The sequence below is a fragment of the Chinchilla lanigera genome, unplaced genomic scaffold, assembly GCF_000276665.1.
Source record: "Chinchilla lanigera isolate Chin_1 unplaced genomic scaffold, ChiLan1.0 scaffold00051, whole genome shotgun sequence".
Lineage (NCBI taxonomy): Eukaryota > Metazoa > Chordata > Mammalia > Rodentia > Chinchillidae > Chinchilla > Chinchilla lanigera.
The window spans coordinates 15,620,826-15,637,948 of NW_004955452.1; the positions used below are offsets into that span (position 1 = coordinate 15,620,826).

At 42.8% G+C, this 17,123-nt stretch overlaps 2 protein-coding genes across 5 annotated transcripts in view; both read right to left on the reverse strand.

Moving 5' to 3' along the window:
- The window catches only part of Mtf1 (metal-regulatory transcription factor 1), a 47,385-nt gene extending 40,366 nt beyond the window's left edge, over nucleotides 1–7,019 (reverse strand). For both annotated transcript variants that reach the window (XM_013519622.1, XM_013519621.1), the window contains exons 1-2: nucleotides 6,935–7,019; nucleotides 4,743–5,186 (exon numbers count right to left, since the gene is read on the reverse strand). In XM_013519622.1, coding sequence (XP_013375076.1) covers nucleotides 4,743–5,135 — 393 coding nt within the window. In that variant the 5' untranslated portion in view covers nucleotides 5,136–5,186; nucleotides 6,935–7,019. The remainder of the gene's footprint in view (nucleotides 1–4,742; nucleotides 5,187–6,934) is intronic.
- A 1,007-nt stretch (nucleotides 7,020–8,026) lies between these two features.
- Nucleotides 8,027–17,123, reverse strand: part of Inpp5b (inositol polyphosphate-5-phosphatase, 75kDa) — a 53,663-nt gene continuing 44,566 nt past the window's right edge. For 2 of the 3 annotated variants that reach the window (XM_005395221.2, XM_013519687.1), the window contains 7 exons: nucleotides 16,003–16,165; nucleotides 14,859–15,094; nucleotides 12,866–12,979; nucleotides 11,096–11,180; nucleotides 10,581–10,708; nucleotides 9,283–9,394; nucleotides 8,027–9,014 (listed from right to left, as the gene is read on the reverse strand). In XM_005395221.2, coding sequence (XP_005395278.1) covers nucleotides 8,899–9,014; nucleotides 9,283–9,394; nucleotides 10,581–10,708; nucleotides 11,096–11,180; nucleotides 12,866–12,979; nucleotides 14,859–15,094; nucleotides 16,003–16,165 — 954 coding nt within the window. In that variant the 3' untranslated portion in view covers nucleotides 8,027–8,898. The remainder of the gene's footprint in view (nucleotides 9,015–9,282; nucleotides 9,395–10,580; nucleotides 10,709–11,095; nucleotides 11,181–12,865; nucleotides 12,980–14,858; nucleotides 15,095–16,002; nucleotides 16,166–17,123) is intronic. The other variant, XM_005395223.2, reaches the window with a different exon arrangement.

Genomic DNA, 17,123 nt, shown 5'->3' on the forward strand with positions numbered 1-17,123 from the left:
AAAAAAAAAAAAAAAACAAATGATATGAGTTTTCAAGAGTAACCCTTTGCATAGAGATGCAAGAAAAAAACTAAATTGGCAGGGTGGGGAGGATGGCAGCACACGCCTGTAATCCCACTGGAGACACCAAAGCAGGAAGATCACAATTTCCAGGCTAGCCTAAGTGACTTAGTGAGACCCTGCCTCAAAAATTTAAAAGTGGGCTGAGGATGTAGCTCAGTGCAATACTGGGTTCAATGTCAGTATAACCAAGAAAAAAGGAAAGAAAGAAAAGAAAAAAAAGGAGTGAGGGGAGTAAGGTGGTCAAGAACCCATGAAGCTGTTATCAAATGGACATCAACACCAGTTTCTTTAGGCCAATCAGATGGATTAAATGCCAAAGTAAAATCACTATCAAATAAAAAGCTAAGGAAAGACGTGCTTCAGGAAGGAGAGGCTCCTGAATATCTGGTCATTAGGCAAGATTTCAGAGACTGCTGGATGTGGTGGTACACACACGCCTGTAATCCCACACTTGGGAGGCTGAGACAGGAGGATCATTGCAAGTTCAAGGCCAGCCCCAACAACACAGCGAGACCCTACCTGAAAAAAAAAAAAATTCCATCCTCGTCAGGCATGGTAACACATGCTTGTAATCCCAGCACTTGGGGGCTCAGGAGGATCACAGGAGGTTGAGGTAGCCCTGTGCTACATAGTGAGTTCAAGGCCAGCCTAAAATGCATAATGAAACCCTGCCTCAAAAAAAAAAAAAAAAAAAATCAATCCCTCTGAGCAACTAATGCCTCATCCCTCTTTCTCCAATTTCCAAGTTCAAGCCCATCCTGGGCCATTTAACAATTTAGTGAGACCCTGTTTCAAAAGAAAAAATAAAAATGGACTGGGGATATAGTTCATTGTGAAGGCCCTGGGTTCAATCTTTAGTACAGCAAAAACCAAAACAAAACAAAAACAAACTTGACACTTCCTGCTTCCTCATGACCCATTTCTTCATCATTCAGACTTGGGTCTCCAGTCCCTCCTGAGAGCCTTCTTAGGATGTGCACTGGCTGAGCCAGGGGCTACTTCCTGGCTCAACTCCCCTGCAGGGTCATATACAAATATTCACTCTTCCCTCAGCATTGACTGCGTTCCATCCATTTCTTTGACTTCTGTAATCTTCTCTACTTCCTCTTTCTCTTTTCAACTTAAATTCTCAGACAAACTCTTATTTCTTCCTTGAGTAAACTGTCTATAGTTTAAACTACTGTCCTTTCATGGATCCACAGTTCTAATCCCGTCATTTCTTTGAATTGAGACCCATGTTTCCAGTGGGCATTCAACTTGTTCTTGTCACTCTTCTTCAAGGACTATACATTCAGTACATTCCAACCCAAATCATCACTTTCCCCACCAAACTCTTCCCTCTTCCTGCCTTGATTCCTACTAATGGAAGCACTATTTAGTGGGTGGGAGGTAGAGAGTAGAGCAGTTAGCCACTTTCTCCTCAGCGTGCATGAAGCCTGGGGGTGATAAGAATATGGAGGCCACAGATGACTCTTAACTAATTAACTCTTCACCAGCCCCAACTGTCAGCTGTGCTAAGACACAATTAGAAATTCAACGAGGTTGGAGAAACAGATGAAACTTTTCAATCAACATGATTCAAAACATTTGAATCACATCCAGCTCATGGCTCAAATTCTAATAACATACAAAATTTTATGTTATAGTTCTTCTCATACATCTATGAAAGCTCTTGATTCTTTCCTTCATCAGAATTAAATGCAACCCTAAACCTACAGTGAATGCGTCTTTTTGGTTTTTGTTTTGAGACAGGGTCTCACTATGCAGCTCAGCCTGGCCTTAACCTCACTGCAATCCTCCCATGTCAAGTCTCCCAAGCCCTGGGATTACAGGCACACGCCACTTCGGCCTTGAACGTGTCGCTCATTGGGCACTTAGCCTCCAGCTTCTTTTACCTCCACGCAACAACTTCTCCTAGAGCACCGTGTCTAAAACTCCACTCTAATCACATGGTTCCCTGGCTCATACACCAGAATGGTTTCCCACTATTTGCAGATTCAGTTCAAACCCTCAGCATGCTATCACACTGCCTTCCAAGTTTGGATGTCTGCTATCTTTCCATCCTTATCTCCTACTACTCCCTATGTTCCAGTCCAAGGGTTACTACAGCCATTAGGCCAAATCCAGCACAGTGCCTGTTTCTGTAAATAAAGTTTTATCAAAACACAGCCATGCTCATACATTTACATACTATCTATAGTTGCTTTTGTGATATAATAGAAAAACTGAGCAGTTGCAACAGAGGCCATATGGCCTGCAAAATGTAGAATATTTACTATTTACCCCTTTACATAAAAAGTGTTCTGACAGTGTTCTAACAGGATAACTAGCTACTCACTGAAAACTGCCTGTGCTTTCTACCTCCATGTATTTGTTCATGCAGTTCCTATCTCTTGGAGGGACCCTTGCTTTTCCCCTAAATTGTACACATTCTAGCTCAAGTACTATAAATATGTGCTTTAAAACAAAAACATTAAAAAAGCTCAAATGCTACCTCTTCCATAAAGACTTGCCTGATCCTAAAGGTGAGCTTCTCTGTGCTCCCACTGTGATATCTGTACCTCTCTTTTGCATTTGCCACATTACATCTAATGTTATGATTACTCTCATAAATATATTTCTACTTCTGTATTACAAATTGCCAAGTCATTTGCAGCCTCATAGAGCATAACAACACCTTGCTTTATAAATGTCTGTTGAGTTGAAACAAACCCGTACAAGGCGGTTGAAGCCGGTGTTTTGTTTTGTTTTTTGACACAGGTTCTCGTTATGTAGCCCAGGCTGGCCTGGAATTCACACTCCTCCTGCCTCAGCCTACTAAGGGGGTATTCTTAAGGCTTAAATACAGGTCTTCACACTCAGTTGCACAAGACTTGACAGCTGCATTCAAAAGAATAAGAGAGGCAGGATTTCTCAACCACAGCACTGCTAACATTTTGGCTAGATAATTCTCTGTTGTAGGGGCCATCCTGTACACTGTAAAATGTTTAACACCATCTTTAGCCTCGACCCACTAGATTCCCGTAGCAACTCCCCAGGGTGACAATCAGAAATATCTCCAGACATTAGCAAGTATCTTCTGGGGGGCAAAATTATTCTTTTTTTTTTTGGTTTTTCTCCGGTACCGGGAACTGAACTCACGACCTTGCACTTGCCAGGCAGGCGCTTTGCCACTGAGCTAAATCCCCAGCCCTGGCAAAATTATTCTTAATTGAGAACCACCATTCTAGCTCTTTCCAATACAAGCTAAAAGTAAAATGTTGTTGCTAATAAAATATAGACTACATAGTAATTGTATTACAATGTCCAGATTAAGAGATAAGCAGTATATAGTGCTAACTGACTCACACTTCCAAGACTGTGCTCAACTCTGAATATTAAAAGGACTTTAAAAGACTGGAATTCAGTCAATTAAAGATGACAAAGCCATCAAGGGACTGGAAAAAAATGTTGTCAGAGGGATATTTAACTAAATAGAGGCAGTCAGTCTGTCACAGAGATGGTGGTCCATCTGTACCAGACATAAAGGTAAACCCATGATCTTTACATATCTGACGGGCTGTCCTATGGGAGTAAGGCTACTCAGGAAGACAGAGCTAGACCCAGTGGGCAGCACTGAAGGAAGGCTGATCTTGCCTCTATATAAGCGAAAGTCTTCTAACAATCAGAGGGGGCCAACAGATATATTGGGCTAAACTGTGAAAGACTATGTTCTTGTCATTCTAGAAATGTTCAAGCACAGGCCAGTGAACTAATATCAGGGATGCTGCAGAGAGATTCCTGCATGAGATGGGAGTTGAGACAACATGGTGTCTCTAAGGTTCTTTCTAGCTCTGAGTCTAAGGTTAGAAAAAGAAAAGCCAAATGCTATGAATAAGCTATACACATAAGCCACGTGTAATTTTAATACCTTAATTACAGCAAAAAAGAAAAATATTTTCTTAACCCTATTTCTGTTTGGTAATATCTTACATTTAGCCCCCAGCACTTTAACTACCAGTGACCTATTTATTCTAATTAACTTACAAAGTTAATTAGATTCCAGCCTAAAGTTTAGCACTACCTTTAAAAAGTAGCTTGTATTCCATTAATCATCACCAGTACAATTTGTAAAATATTTTACAGTTTTCAAAGCATCCTGACATATATTATTACCTTACACATTACCCTAACATGAACATGACAACTTATTTCAGATAACCTATATTCATTTGCATCATGTCTCTTGCCTGAATTTCTTATAAAAGGCTAGGTTTTAGTATTCATTAAACATTCACTAAGTTAATAAAGCATATTCCAGTAGATACTCATCTCCAAAACAAATCATTTATACACAACCTAGAGATAAGCTAAATCCAATTATTTTGTTATTAGATAAGCCAAATTTAGTTATTTCAGCATCAGATACATGGATTTACTTCTGTGAAATTTCCACTTTATTTATGATTTGAGGAAAACTGAAGATCATTTATACTCCTAAATTTCAACATGGGCATACAATCAAAAAGTTTAAGAAAGTAAACACAACAAAACATTAAGGGTATGTGCTATTGACAAGCAAAACCACTGTAGGCACTAACCCCAGGGTCTCTCTTACTACCAGGTTAAAACTGTCAACAAGACGTGTGTAAGGACTTCCCCTAAACCAAAACAGGCTGCCCAACCGCTGCTTTACTTACTTCTTTACGTTTTGTTTCTGGACATTCCGACTGCAGAGTAAGAGTTGCACCTTCAATATTTCTTGGCATGGGTGTGGAACCAGGGTTTATAGTCAAATGAATCTGATCAGGTGAGATAATGTGTTGCACATAACCCTGGGACATTGCTTCCTGATCTATTAGGTGGAAGCCCTCTTCACCCCCTACTAGAAAAGGCAAGTGTTCTCCACATTGTCCGTCATCATCTTCATCCTCCAAAGTGCCAGGATCCTGCTCGATAAGGACAGTGGTCCTATCATAAACAGTTCCAGATGAGGAAGGCACCAGTCCGTTTGTATCCACAAACCTGAGCATCTTGTCATCTTCCTCTGCCTCAAAGAAGATGATGTTGTCGTCTGGACTGTGTTCCCCCATGATGCAGTCGTGCTCAGCCCAGTTGTGAGAAATGGAAAGGTAATGACCTTTCTGCAATAGACAAACCCAGAATGAGAACCACACCACAAGACCCACTCACTTCCCCACAAACCTTAGCACTCATTTTCCCTCATTTCAAAAAAAACGTCAGAACAAAACAAATGAAAAAAATATTCATCAATAATTTTTTAAATTTAACTTTGATACAATCAGTCAATCTTAAGGAAAAACAATGCTTTTTCCCCCCCCAAAAAAAAAATCTAAGGAAAAGTAGCAGTTCATAAGATCTTCTAAATGTGCTTGTCTATACTTGAAGAGAACAAAGCAACAAACAGAACAGTGGTTGCTTCAAGGCTGAGTTGCTGCAAGTCTGAAAGTAAGGCAAATCCACTCATATCACACTATGTGGCAGTACACAGTTTCGTGTAGTCTGTGATAGAAGAAACATAGCTTTGGACATAAGTCATTCATCTACTAATCCTGGCTTTGCCCTTTATTATTTAAGTAACTTTTCTATGTCTCCTCTTTCTCTCAAATTTGTGATGAGGAGTAAAGCAGGGTATGCAAAGCACAACGCCTGACAAATAGAGGAACGGGTGTGGATTCTTTCCCTCCATCCTAGAACAGATGTTTCAGCTTCTGGGTGAAGGGGCTAATCCCATAAAGCACATCTAATGAAGATAATTTTAATTTAATTTTCTATCTGTTAAAATGACATGGTAGCCTGGCGTAGTCGTGCATTCCTGTAAGCCTGGAACTTGGGAGACTCAGGCAGGAGGATGGCTGACAGTTCAAGGCCAGCCTGGGATACATAGTGAGTTCAAGGCCATGCTGAACTACATAGTGAGACCTGGTCTCAAAACAAAAACGAACAAATAAAACTACATGGTATGGATCAGAAAGTATGCTTGTACACTGGGCTCTCTGGCCTGAGAAAACGCTCCTACACTGACACTTGCCAGTTCACAAAATTTCAGCTAAATGAATGAAAGACGTACAGACACATTCTCTTGCGAAAACATAGTCTCTTGGGGACACACACTCCCTTAGAGAAAATACCAAATTGGAGGTATTCCTGGTCTGAAATAGTGATTCCTCCGTCACCTGCGAACACACAGCTTCTACAAATGTGGGTCTGACAAGCAGAATATAACTTTAAAATAATTAACACATCATCTTTAGTTTTCAGTCTGGCTCTGTACTTTATCCTTCTCTGCGCCTCAGGGTTTCAAAGTGAGCCTTTACGTAGCGGGGTGGCCAGACAGAGCAGTAGTTACCAGAGACAGGACAAGGGATCTAATCCGGGAGGAACTGGCCCGACCCCTTGCTCTGGCTTACGCAACCCTACAGATGCACATTTCGCTGCTTCTGAGAGGAGAGATAAGAGTACCGAAGGCCCAATGGGCTGCCCCGGTACATTCGGCGGCAACGCGGAGACCAACTGTCCGAAACAAACACGACCAGGAGGTTTGAGGATGGCCAACGAGGAGTGTGAACGGAGCACCCTTGAGGAGCCTGGGGAGAAGAATCCGTCTAGAATGGCCCCCAGCCCAGGACTACATGGGAAAATCCTAAAATAGGCCAGGGGGCTACCAGTTGGACGAAGAGGGGCAGGGTCCGGGTCTCCATGGAGACAGGAAAGGGGGAGCTAGATACCCATCCCCATGGAAACGGAGGAGGGGTGGGGTCCCTACAGAGAGCAGACTAGGGTCTCTATTGGAAACTGCTTCAGGAGAGAGTCTAAGTCTCGCACCCCACGGGAAGTCCCAACCCAGGCCAAGTCTAGTTTTGCCTTTTACCTCCGCGGCTCCCGGCAACGGCGGCAGCAGCAGCTTCTCCCCTCCCCAGCGGCACCATGATTGCCCCCACCTTTCCCTAACGTCACTTCCGCTTCCGCTTTCCGGAGGAAGGAGGAGACAGCCACTCCACCTCCCTCTGGCGCTCCTGATTGGCTTTGGTGGCCTGGGGGCTGAGCCCGATCGTCCAATTGGCGAGCTGAAGGGGCGGGGTGAGCCGCAGGGCGGGGCGGGGTGGGGTGAGCCGTCGCTGGCCGGGTGAGGTCGGGCTGTACCGGGAAGCGGTCTGATTTTCACCGACGTGCTCGAGAGGGTACAACTCCCGACTACAGATACGAAAAAGCGTAGCCCAGTTTTCGCCAAGACTGTAAGGGAAAGGATGCCAGCTAGCCGTCAGATTCCCGACTCGGACACGCCAGGGGCGAGGCTGTTCCTACCCTCCTTCCCCTACGGCGCCAGCGTCCCTTATCACTCAGCCAAGTTAACAAGTCAGGAGGGTCCAGGAAAAGAGCACTGGACTCAAAAGGCAGCTAGAACCATTCCAGACCCAGCCACAGATAACGCTGCCGTCTCTTCCCTTCTTCATAAAACGCCGTTTCCTTTCTCCTTGTACACCTGCCCAGCTTGGTCGCTCCAACTTTTCTCTCCTACAGAGGATTCTCCCGCCCGAGTCCGTCCACGCCACCTACTGGTCACTCCCTTTAACTTCACATTCATCCTGGCAGTCCATCTCTTAAATCACTAACTACACCAAGTAGTGGCATGCTAGAGCCCAAAAAGCGTTTTTATGCATACCTTTAGTAGGCTCCCATCTTTTCTAAGTTCCTGAAAGATCTAGCTGTTAGACCCTCCCAGAAGTCACTGCCTGTTTTTCCCATGAACTGCTTCTCTATAATATTAAGAGACCCCTGGAGACTAGATTAGGGGTTCATGCAATGGCCCAGCGTCTCTTGCTTAGAAAATGTAATTAGTGACTATTATCCAACAGATTGCCAGGCATTTGTCTCTCTGGCTCCTGATAAGCTGTTTCAATGCTTAAACCACGGACGTCCAACTGCCAAAGACTGCCATCTCTTAAGAGAAAAACACAACAACCACTGTTAAAAATACATTTATCATTAAAATATATTACATATATGAGAGGACATTCATAATATACAGTTTGGACGATTTGATGGCCTAGACGTTCTCACTCGTTCACCAGAACAGGCATTTCCTCAGTGTTTTCACCTTTAAGCCACTGTATTGCCCTCCCTAGCTGAGTGACCAGCTTCAGAGTTATTGAGCCATATCTGAGGAGGAAGAGAGTAGAGTTTTCGTATGCATGTATGCAGGTCCTCAGATTGAGCAATGGAAGCTTAAGCAGTGGCTGGGGCTTGTCTATCCAGGAAGTACACCTGAATTCTTGCTGTCCGAACTCATTTTCCTTCTAGGACTCCAAAGTTTATTCAAATATCTGATCGTCAAGAGCTCAGCCCAGGCTACAGGGATGTCATTAACTTGCCCTGGAGCAAGGCTGAGTGTGCATAAGTACAGTCACTTTTGTTTTCCTTTTTTGTTTTTCTGAGAGTATGTACTCCAAATGGCCTTGAACTTGCTATGTAGCCCAGGTTGGCTCTGAATTCATGATCCTCCTGGCTCGGCCTCCCAAGTGCTGGGATTATGGGCAAGCACCATGCCTGACCTAAATTTTGTAAAGTAATAAAGAATTAATGGAGATTTGTGTTAACTAGAAGTTGAACACCAAATGTCAGTTTTTATTATGGTAGGTTTCCCCCATGCCGTCACAATTCATCACTGAGCACTCTAACTGAAGGCAGGGTTGGGGAGGCCTCGGTTCAGGAATCAGGTAGCTGCCACTCTTGCTTCCAGGTGGGTTCATATCATCTTAAGGCATCACATGAGCTGAAACCAGTGGGGCTGGCAATTGGTTGCCTCCAGTAAAACAAAGGGGGAGATGGAGAGGTTCAGAGTGTGTTGCAGAGGAACTGGTGAATAAACTCTTGAGCCTTCTTCTTATCTGTCATTTCAAGCTTTAGGTGACCAGCTGGGTTTCGAAGCAATAAACTGCCAAATATGCTTGCTGTATGAGAAAAAAAGAAAACAAATGATTCAGCAATAGAGAGTATTACTTATTCTTGTGTTTTTAGGAGCAGAGAAGCAGGTACCAAAGAGCAGTATTTTCTGCTTTGAAACACAAAACGCAAAAAATTACTCGAATGTAAACTTTGCTCAGAGCTTAAAATATAAATTCTACTCTAATGAATCCAGGACCTTCCTCAACCTCTTTTCTCATAGTGAGGCATTTTACACAGAAGCTTTCCTAGACACTTACCTAGCTGGCTGCTTACCTAGAATATTCTCATCCAAATGATTTTTTGCTGAATTTTTCAGCAATTCTTGCAAAAATGCCATTAAGTAGTTGAAGACATTTTTGTGGAATGTAGGGAGAGTAAAAATGACCTGAAAGAGAAAGAATTGGGGTTTGTCTATTTGTTTATTCAATTATTTGTCAGTTTGCCTACATTCCAGGACCTGAGTACATAATCTATGAACATGAGTAAGATCAAACACAGAAAACATTACTTCACATAGGTACCATGAGAAGCACTAGCCAAATAGCACATGAATTTAGAGGTCAAATGTCTCATTCTATGTTCTAAGATAACTTAGGAAACAGAAGACATTTTAGTTGGGCCTTGGATATAAGACAAAACTGGACCTATAAGGCAAGGGAGTCCTATAAAGGTAAGGTATTTGGGGCAAAGAAAGTATTTCAAAGATGAAAGAAACAAGGGTATAGCTCAGGGGTAGAGCATTGGACTGCAAAGATAAAAGAAAATAAAGCTGGGGATATAGCTCAGTGGCACAGCACCTGCCTGGCAAGCACAAGGTCCTGAGTTCAATTCCCAGTACAAAAAAAAAAGTTTAAAGAAAGTAAACAGTGAGGTAAGGAGACAGAACAGATATAAGAAGTCAATATTGATAAGAGTATAACCTTTTTAATATGTTTAAGGCTGAACTTCAATGGATACCCCAACTATCATCTTGGGAGCTTACACAAAATAGATTCCAAAAGACATTCTGGTTCAGTGGATTTGGGGTGAGATTCTGCAACCTCTATTATTGGAAAGTTTTCTATACTATTCTGTCAGGTATAAGTATTGTGTAAGTAAATTAGTAGGCTAAATCAAAGAAAATCCTGAATATTTAAGAAAGTAATTAAGTAACAATGGTGAGCCAAGTATGGTTTTTGACCAACATGACAAGAACTTTAGGATGCACCACTGGATGACAATCTGCAAAACATATCAGCAGAGGTAGAACCCAAATGCAGGGCACTGAACAAGGTACGTAGAATGAGAATGGAGGGGAGAGGATGGTGACAGATCACCGGGTCTGGGTGTATGGGAAGCGAGGAGAGAGAAGAGTGAGAAATGACTCAGCTTTCAGGGCTGAGTCACTAGAGTTAAGGGTGATGCTATTAAAAGAAAAAGGAACCCAAGAGGAAGAACAGGTTTGAGAAGGAAGGATATGGTATTAAGTTTCTAAGACACTGCACTTAAGGAGCTGTAACCAATTTGTTCCATCAGGCCTCCTGGGCCCAGGGAGAGCCACATACATAGTGACATTCAGTGCCTCCTCTCACCTGTTTGCTCGCTGTGTAATTACCAGAACACTCCAGGCAGCTATGGTAGGCACTGTAACAGATCACAGGCTCCGGCAGACTCTCCAGGAAAAGCAGCAAGGCTTCAGCTACAGAATGATTGCTAGCAGCTGTTGGCCCATCATTAAGGAACAGGTGATGCTGGCTCACTGCCTCTGGTTAGGAGAAGGCCGGGGGCAAGAACATGCTAGAAGTGCTCCTGCTCAGTCAGGCTCTCTGTTTAGAGCCAGGACGCCAGCTTGACATCTCAAAGTGCCTGTCAGACGAGCCAGGCCTTCCTGAGCTCCTGCTATATTAGTTGCTTAAAGTTGTAAAATCTTCTCTATGCAAACTTCAAGCAGGAAAAACATGATCACTGGGAACACAGTATCAGACTTTGTACTTTAAAATACTACTTCCCTTTTCTCACCTTTCTCACTCATATTCATACACACAAACACACAGACACACAGACACACAGACACACACACACTCTTGGCTGAACGCCTGAAGGATACAGAGGTTATCAATCATTCCAGTATCCAAACAGTCCCTGATATGTTCAAATTCCAACCTCAGGCCTGGCTGTTGAAACAGATCTTCCTGCAAAAGGGAAGAAAGTAATAAAACAATTACTTTTTCAGAAAATCAGCGACTATTTCCTGACCTATCAATATCACCAGAGTATAAAAGAGAATCATGTAGTGAGACCTCTGAATCACCCTGACAGGCTGATATGCCTAATTCATCTTCGGGTCTTCCCAGACATGTTTTTACAGTAAGTTCTCAGGCATCTATGATAAAACCTATGGGTATAGCACACTACACAAGACAAGATCCAACATAAGAAGCCAAGCATGATGCCACACACCTATACTCAAGAGGCTAAGACAAGAGGATTGCCTCAAGTTCAAGGCCAGCCTGGGCTACATAGTGAGGCTCTGTCTCAAAAACAAAACAAAACAAAACAACCCAAAGAAACAAATTAAAAACAAAACAAGGGAGAGGAGGGAAAAAAAACACAAAACAAATAAACAAAACAAAACAAAACCAGTACAACATGAGAAAACTTAAGAACACCTATGTATCCTGCAGTACTACGGAGGGATTAACTTGGGGGAGAAAATACTATATATAAGATGGAGGAAACTAAAAATGTCATCTCAGAGCATTGTACAAGTAGGATTATGGCAATAAAGTTATTTCCTTTAGGATACTATATATTCATTTGCTTCATAACTTAATACCATTTAACTGTTAATAATATACATATTACTCCAAAGTTTTATCTGAAAGGAGCTCTACAGAGAAGGTAGAATATTACAGTACTTAAGAATGTGACTTCTGTTAGGTGTGGTGGCACATGCCTGTAATCCCAGCAGCTGGGAAGTGGAAGCAGGAAGATTGCCTCAAATTCGAGGCTAACTTGAGCTACATAGTGAGTTCAAGGCCATCCTGCACAGTGAGATTTTGTCTCAAAAAAAAAAACAAAACAAAGAATGTGACTTCTATAGCCAAAGTTCCACCACTGGCTTGGGATTGTTGACCAAGTTATTTATATTTCTGAACATCTGTTTCCTCATCTGAGAGCTACTGTGAGAATTAAATGAGGCAAAGCAGTAAAACACTTAGAACAGTGCTTGCTATGCTACAACACCCAGTGAGTGAGGGGGAAAAACTGAACCAGAATATAAGAATGAACATTCTGAGCTAGAGCTGTAGCACACTGGTAGAGCATTTGCCTAACATGGGTGAGACCCTGGGTTCAATCCCAAGCACCGCCAAAAATAAATAAATAAATAAATAAATAAAGTTGCTGTGAGATTATAGTTCATACAGGTCTCTGTGGAACCTATATGTAAACAAGTCAGTCAAACCAACAACTGACTCCTGCCTAAGTCACTCTAGAAACGAAGCTTGGTTGTTCCATGAAGTCCTTCCCCTCCACCTGGCTTCTCAACAAGTCAGCCCCTCCCATTCCCAGAAGAAAAGGAGAGCAGGAGGACATCCCTGGAGGCCTTCAGATGGTTTTCTATCTGGGGGGCCCCAGGAACCCAGGAAAGGAACACACTGCTGGAAGGGGTGTCTTCCCTTGGGGTAGTCAAGGGCTGCATGCCATATCAGGCTCTCACGGGGCTATGAAACATGGTACAAAATCTCTCTCTGACCCTCTGGGGGGTGGGGGAAAAGCTTTCCACAGATTCCTCAGGCAAAAGCTTTCTATGCAAAAGGTTTTCTTTCTCCAGGCAGCCTGTCTCAATCATCCTGACTGCCTAACCACAACCTACCTGCTGGATAGCATTTCTGTACAGGTAATCAACCATCATCCAGAGCTCTTTGGGGATTTCCATAGGGCTCTCCAACTGGCTCCCACCATCTTCATTCTGTATTGGCATCAGAGTCTAAAAATAAAGGAAAACCAAGACAAGCTGACCCACTGAAGGAACTTAGGGACAGCAAACCCATGGAAAAAGGGAAAAATTTCAGTGTCCCTAACCAAACATGGACAAAATGAAATCAGATAGTACAAGTCAGGAACAAAAGGTCACTTTATGGCCAGGAGTGGTGGTGCATGTCTGTAATCCTAGCACTCAGGAGGGTAAGGCAGGAGGATCACTGTGAGTTCAAGGCTAGCCTGGATTACATAGTGAGTTCCAGGACAGCCTGAACTGCATAGCGAAGCCCTGTTTAAAAAAAAAAAAAAAAAAAAAGGTGGCTTTTGAGAACTGAGAAAGAGTTATGGCAAGCAATTTGAATGAGTCAGGTGAAATATGCACCATTTTCTTAGAAAAATAATCATGCATACAGCCTTTCACTGTCAGAACCTGAGAGACGGTGTGGTCTGATGAGGAAATAACAGACTTGGAAGTCCAAAAATCTGAGTTCAAGGTCTACGTCCACTATTAACCCATCACGTAACATGTGACAAATCACTCTCCTTGATTTGGGCCTCTATTTTCATCTATATAATGGGAAGGATAATTCAAAAGTCCCTAAACAAGAAAATATATTGGGGGACACACATGTACTACCATAAATCTGCTTCAAAGTAGTTCCACTGTATTAGAATTGTCTCCATTGGAGCTTTTAAGCTTTCAGTGAATTTAGTTTAGGATGACAACCTACAAAGTGGTGACTTTAAAAGCAATAATATCATGGGCCAGGGAACTCTCATTGTATTAGGGTTCAGGGATTTGTTTTTCTAATGTATCAAACGCAGATTGAATGTTTATGTTCCCCACCCCCATCAAACTGGTGATCAGGATGCTAGATACTGATCACCAGTGCCAGAGTATCTGGATGTGAGGCTCTGGGAGGTGGTTGCTCATGAGGGCTGTGCAGTCATGAATGGGATTAGTGCTCTTACAAAAGAGACCCCAGAGTACTCCCTCACCCTTTCTACCGTGTGAAGACGCAGTGAGAAGCTGGTTCTCTAAAAACCAAATGTGCTCCCAGACACCACATGTATAAATGTCTTTATGATGGACTTCCCAGTTTCCAGAACTGTGACAAATGACGCTCTAAGTCTATAATATTCTGTTATACAAGGCAAAGGGTCTAAGACATGCACAAGTTGTGGAAGACTAAAAAACATGGCCACATTCTGAAACTTTTCCTACCAAGAGATGGAGTCTTTCCCCACCTGTGGATGTGAGCTGCTTCACAATGTGCTAGGGTCCATAAAATACGGCACAAGTGCTATGGTGCAAACTTCAGAGAAATGTCGTAAGTGGCCTTACACCTTCAGCTCTGTGCTCTTGCCATCACTTGTAGAAGCCTGAGTGATCTTTCTTCTTTTCTGAGACAGGGCCTTACTATATAGTTCAGGTTGGCCCTGAACTCACTATGTAGCCCAGACTAGCCTCACATTAAAGGGGATCCTCCTGTCTCAGCCTCCTGAGTGCTGGGATTGCAGTTGTGTGCTATCATGTCCAGCACAAGCCCCTTGAATTTTGAAAGCCCAGAGAACAGCCAAAAAACCCCAAGACATGTGAGGAAGGTCACCTTCCAGCCCTTGGACCTTCCAGTCATCACAGCTGCTACCTTATTACAGTGGCATGAGTAAGCCTAGGGAAGACCAACAGTAGAAACCAACAGAGTCATGAGAAACAATGCTGTTTCAATTTGGGGGTGGGCTTGTGGCATACCAGTACATGGCTGATATACTAAGCAAGCGGTAGCAGCTGAAGAATTCTTAAGTTCCAAGGGAGGTAGGCACAGGAGCAGCTCGTTCAACTGGCTGTGCTGCAACTCGGTTCCACATGTCTCCATGTCACTCACCAGCTCACTAATAGTTTCAAGTGGTAGATCCAAGATTGGCTGCCTCATGTAGCACAAAGTGTGAATGGGAGACCCGAAACAGCTGGGCAGGTAGTTTCCAGTCACAGACAAAAAGTAATCCTTTCCCCTGTCCAAGTGCAAAACCAGAATGTCCTCAATTTTGTCTTCACCCGAGTTGAGTTTTGTAGCTGTGGTCTTATTTACAAAAAGTTCCAATTCAATCTCAATGTCAGAATCTGCAGAAAAGTTTTAAAAAGAGTAATGTTGGCTAAGGACAGGCCAAGAGAAAAGGGACAAAGGAGACAGGAGGGAAGAGGGTAAAGCACAAAGTGTTAGGAAGAGGAAATAAAGGCTATCAACCCAGGAGTATCCATGAGCTCGGGAGACACAAGAATAAGGAGTTCATAGTCCAACAGGGACTATGAAAACAAAAGCATCTGAATAGGCAAATATTTAAAAAATTCAAGCATAGCTAAGTACCATAGCTCAAGCTAAAAGTATTAACAATAAGAAGGCATGGGGCCGGGGATATAGATCAGTGGCGTAAGCACCTGCCTGGCAAGAGCAAGGTCCTGAGCTCGATTCCTGGTACAAAAAAAAAAAAGGCATGGATCAAAGAACCTTTCCTGAGGCAGGTAAGCTGAAAATCCCTGATCCAGCAGAAATAGAACACAATTATCCACCTGTAAATTGTCCATAAAACACACTAATCCTGCCACACCATACCTCACAGAGTGCAAAGGAGAAGTCAGGGGAAAGATGCAGACAGTACATTCCACGGCCAGATACAATTTCTTAATTACCACTCAATTATCTTTCTCTACAAGAGCACGTAACTGGGAGTTGATCATAGTAAGACAAACAGTGAAAATGACTCCTTTAATAGCAGCATCTGCTTTACATTAATCTTATGTTTTCTCTTTCTGTGAAATTATGAAACATACAAATGATTGAAAACAGTTTTGAAATTCAACATATGTTCCTCACTATTTTATATTTTATTTATGAATGGGTTCGTCAGAGGGCTTTAAAAAGAAGTTTCAAGCAGAAAACAAAACAATCAGAAGCAAAGGCTTATTTTATGAAAACAGCCAAAACAGGGTCCCCAAGCCAGAAACCAGGAATCCAGGAACAGAGGCCTCACCTGGCAGGAGGAACCCTTTACTGGGGTTGGCCCTCAGCCACTGCTTACAGTAAGACTCTTCATCGGGCTTGTTGATGAATTCAAACTGACAGGGTACTTGCCCATTGTGAATTGTAAAGGACTCCACTTGCAATTGCATGTACTTCACATCCTGGAAACAGAACTGGGAACAAGCCCAGCGCCAGTCAGAACCACTGTCCTCTCCTGGACCACGTGCCCAGCCACCCCAACTTGCCCTGGGAAGAAAATGAAGGACCATCTCTTCGAAATGTTTCTTCCTCGGGTATGTACCTGGATGACACAGCCAGTTCTCTGTGTTTAAACCAAAAACCCCCAAACTCCAAAAACTCAAGTTGTTTTTATATGTATATTTCCTGAAAGAATTAAAATTTATATCATTTATACCCAAAAGCCATTTTCAAAATGCCCCTCACAAATTCCATCCCTCAACATGAGGAACAAGTTCACCCTGGCAAGTAGCTGGACAGCTAGGGATTAAAAGTGTCTTTACCATAAACCTCCATTTGATTGACTGTGTGCTGTTGTCAACTTTGAATGACCTCTGCTGTGGCTCTCCCATGAAAAACCTTAGCTCTAACTGGCCCATCACTTTTCTCTATTGTTTTCTCTTCCATCAACTCATGTGGATCCAAGAAATTCACAATTAACTTAATCTCATAGTAGGAAGATAAACCCACTGAGGAAAATATACACCTGTTATGGTAAATCAAACAAAGCACCTTTCAGATTATCTTCTGGTAGCTGGGCATGGTGGCACAGGCCTGTAATGCCAGCACTCAGGAGGCTGAGGATCATTTTGAGTTTGAGACCAGGCTGGGCTACAAAGTGAGCTCAAGGCCAGCGTGAACCGCATAGCAAGATCTTGTCTCAAAAAGACAAACAAAACAAAACAGATTATCTTCTGGTTTAGAAGATGAGGTCATGAATGTAATCTAAGCCAAGAACCCTGTCTTCCGCTACCATCATCCTCACTTTATCAAGAAGCAGCCTGTCAAGAAAACAAGAGTCCAATAACATGACAAATTATTCTGAGCTCTAGTAAATGAGGGACACTTAAGTTCTAGGAAGAGAAGAGCCCAAGGTAATATTCTTGACATGTC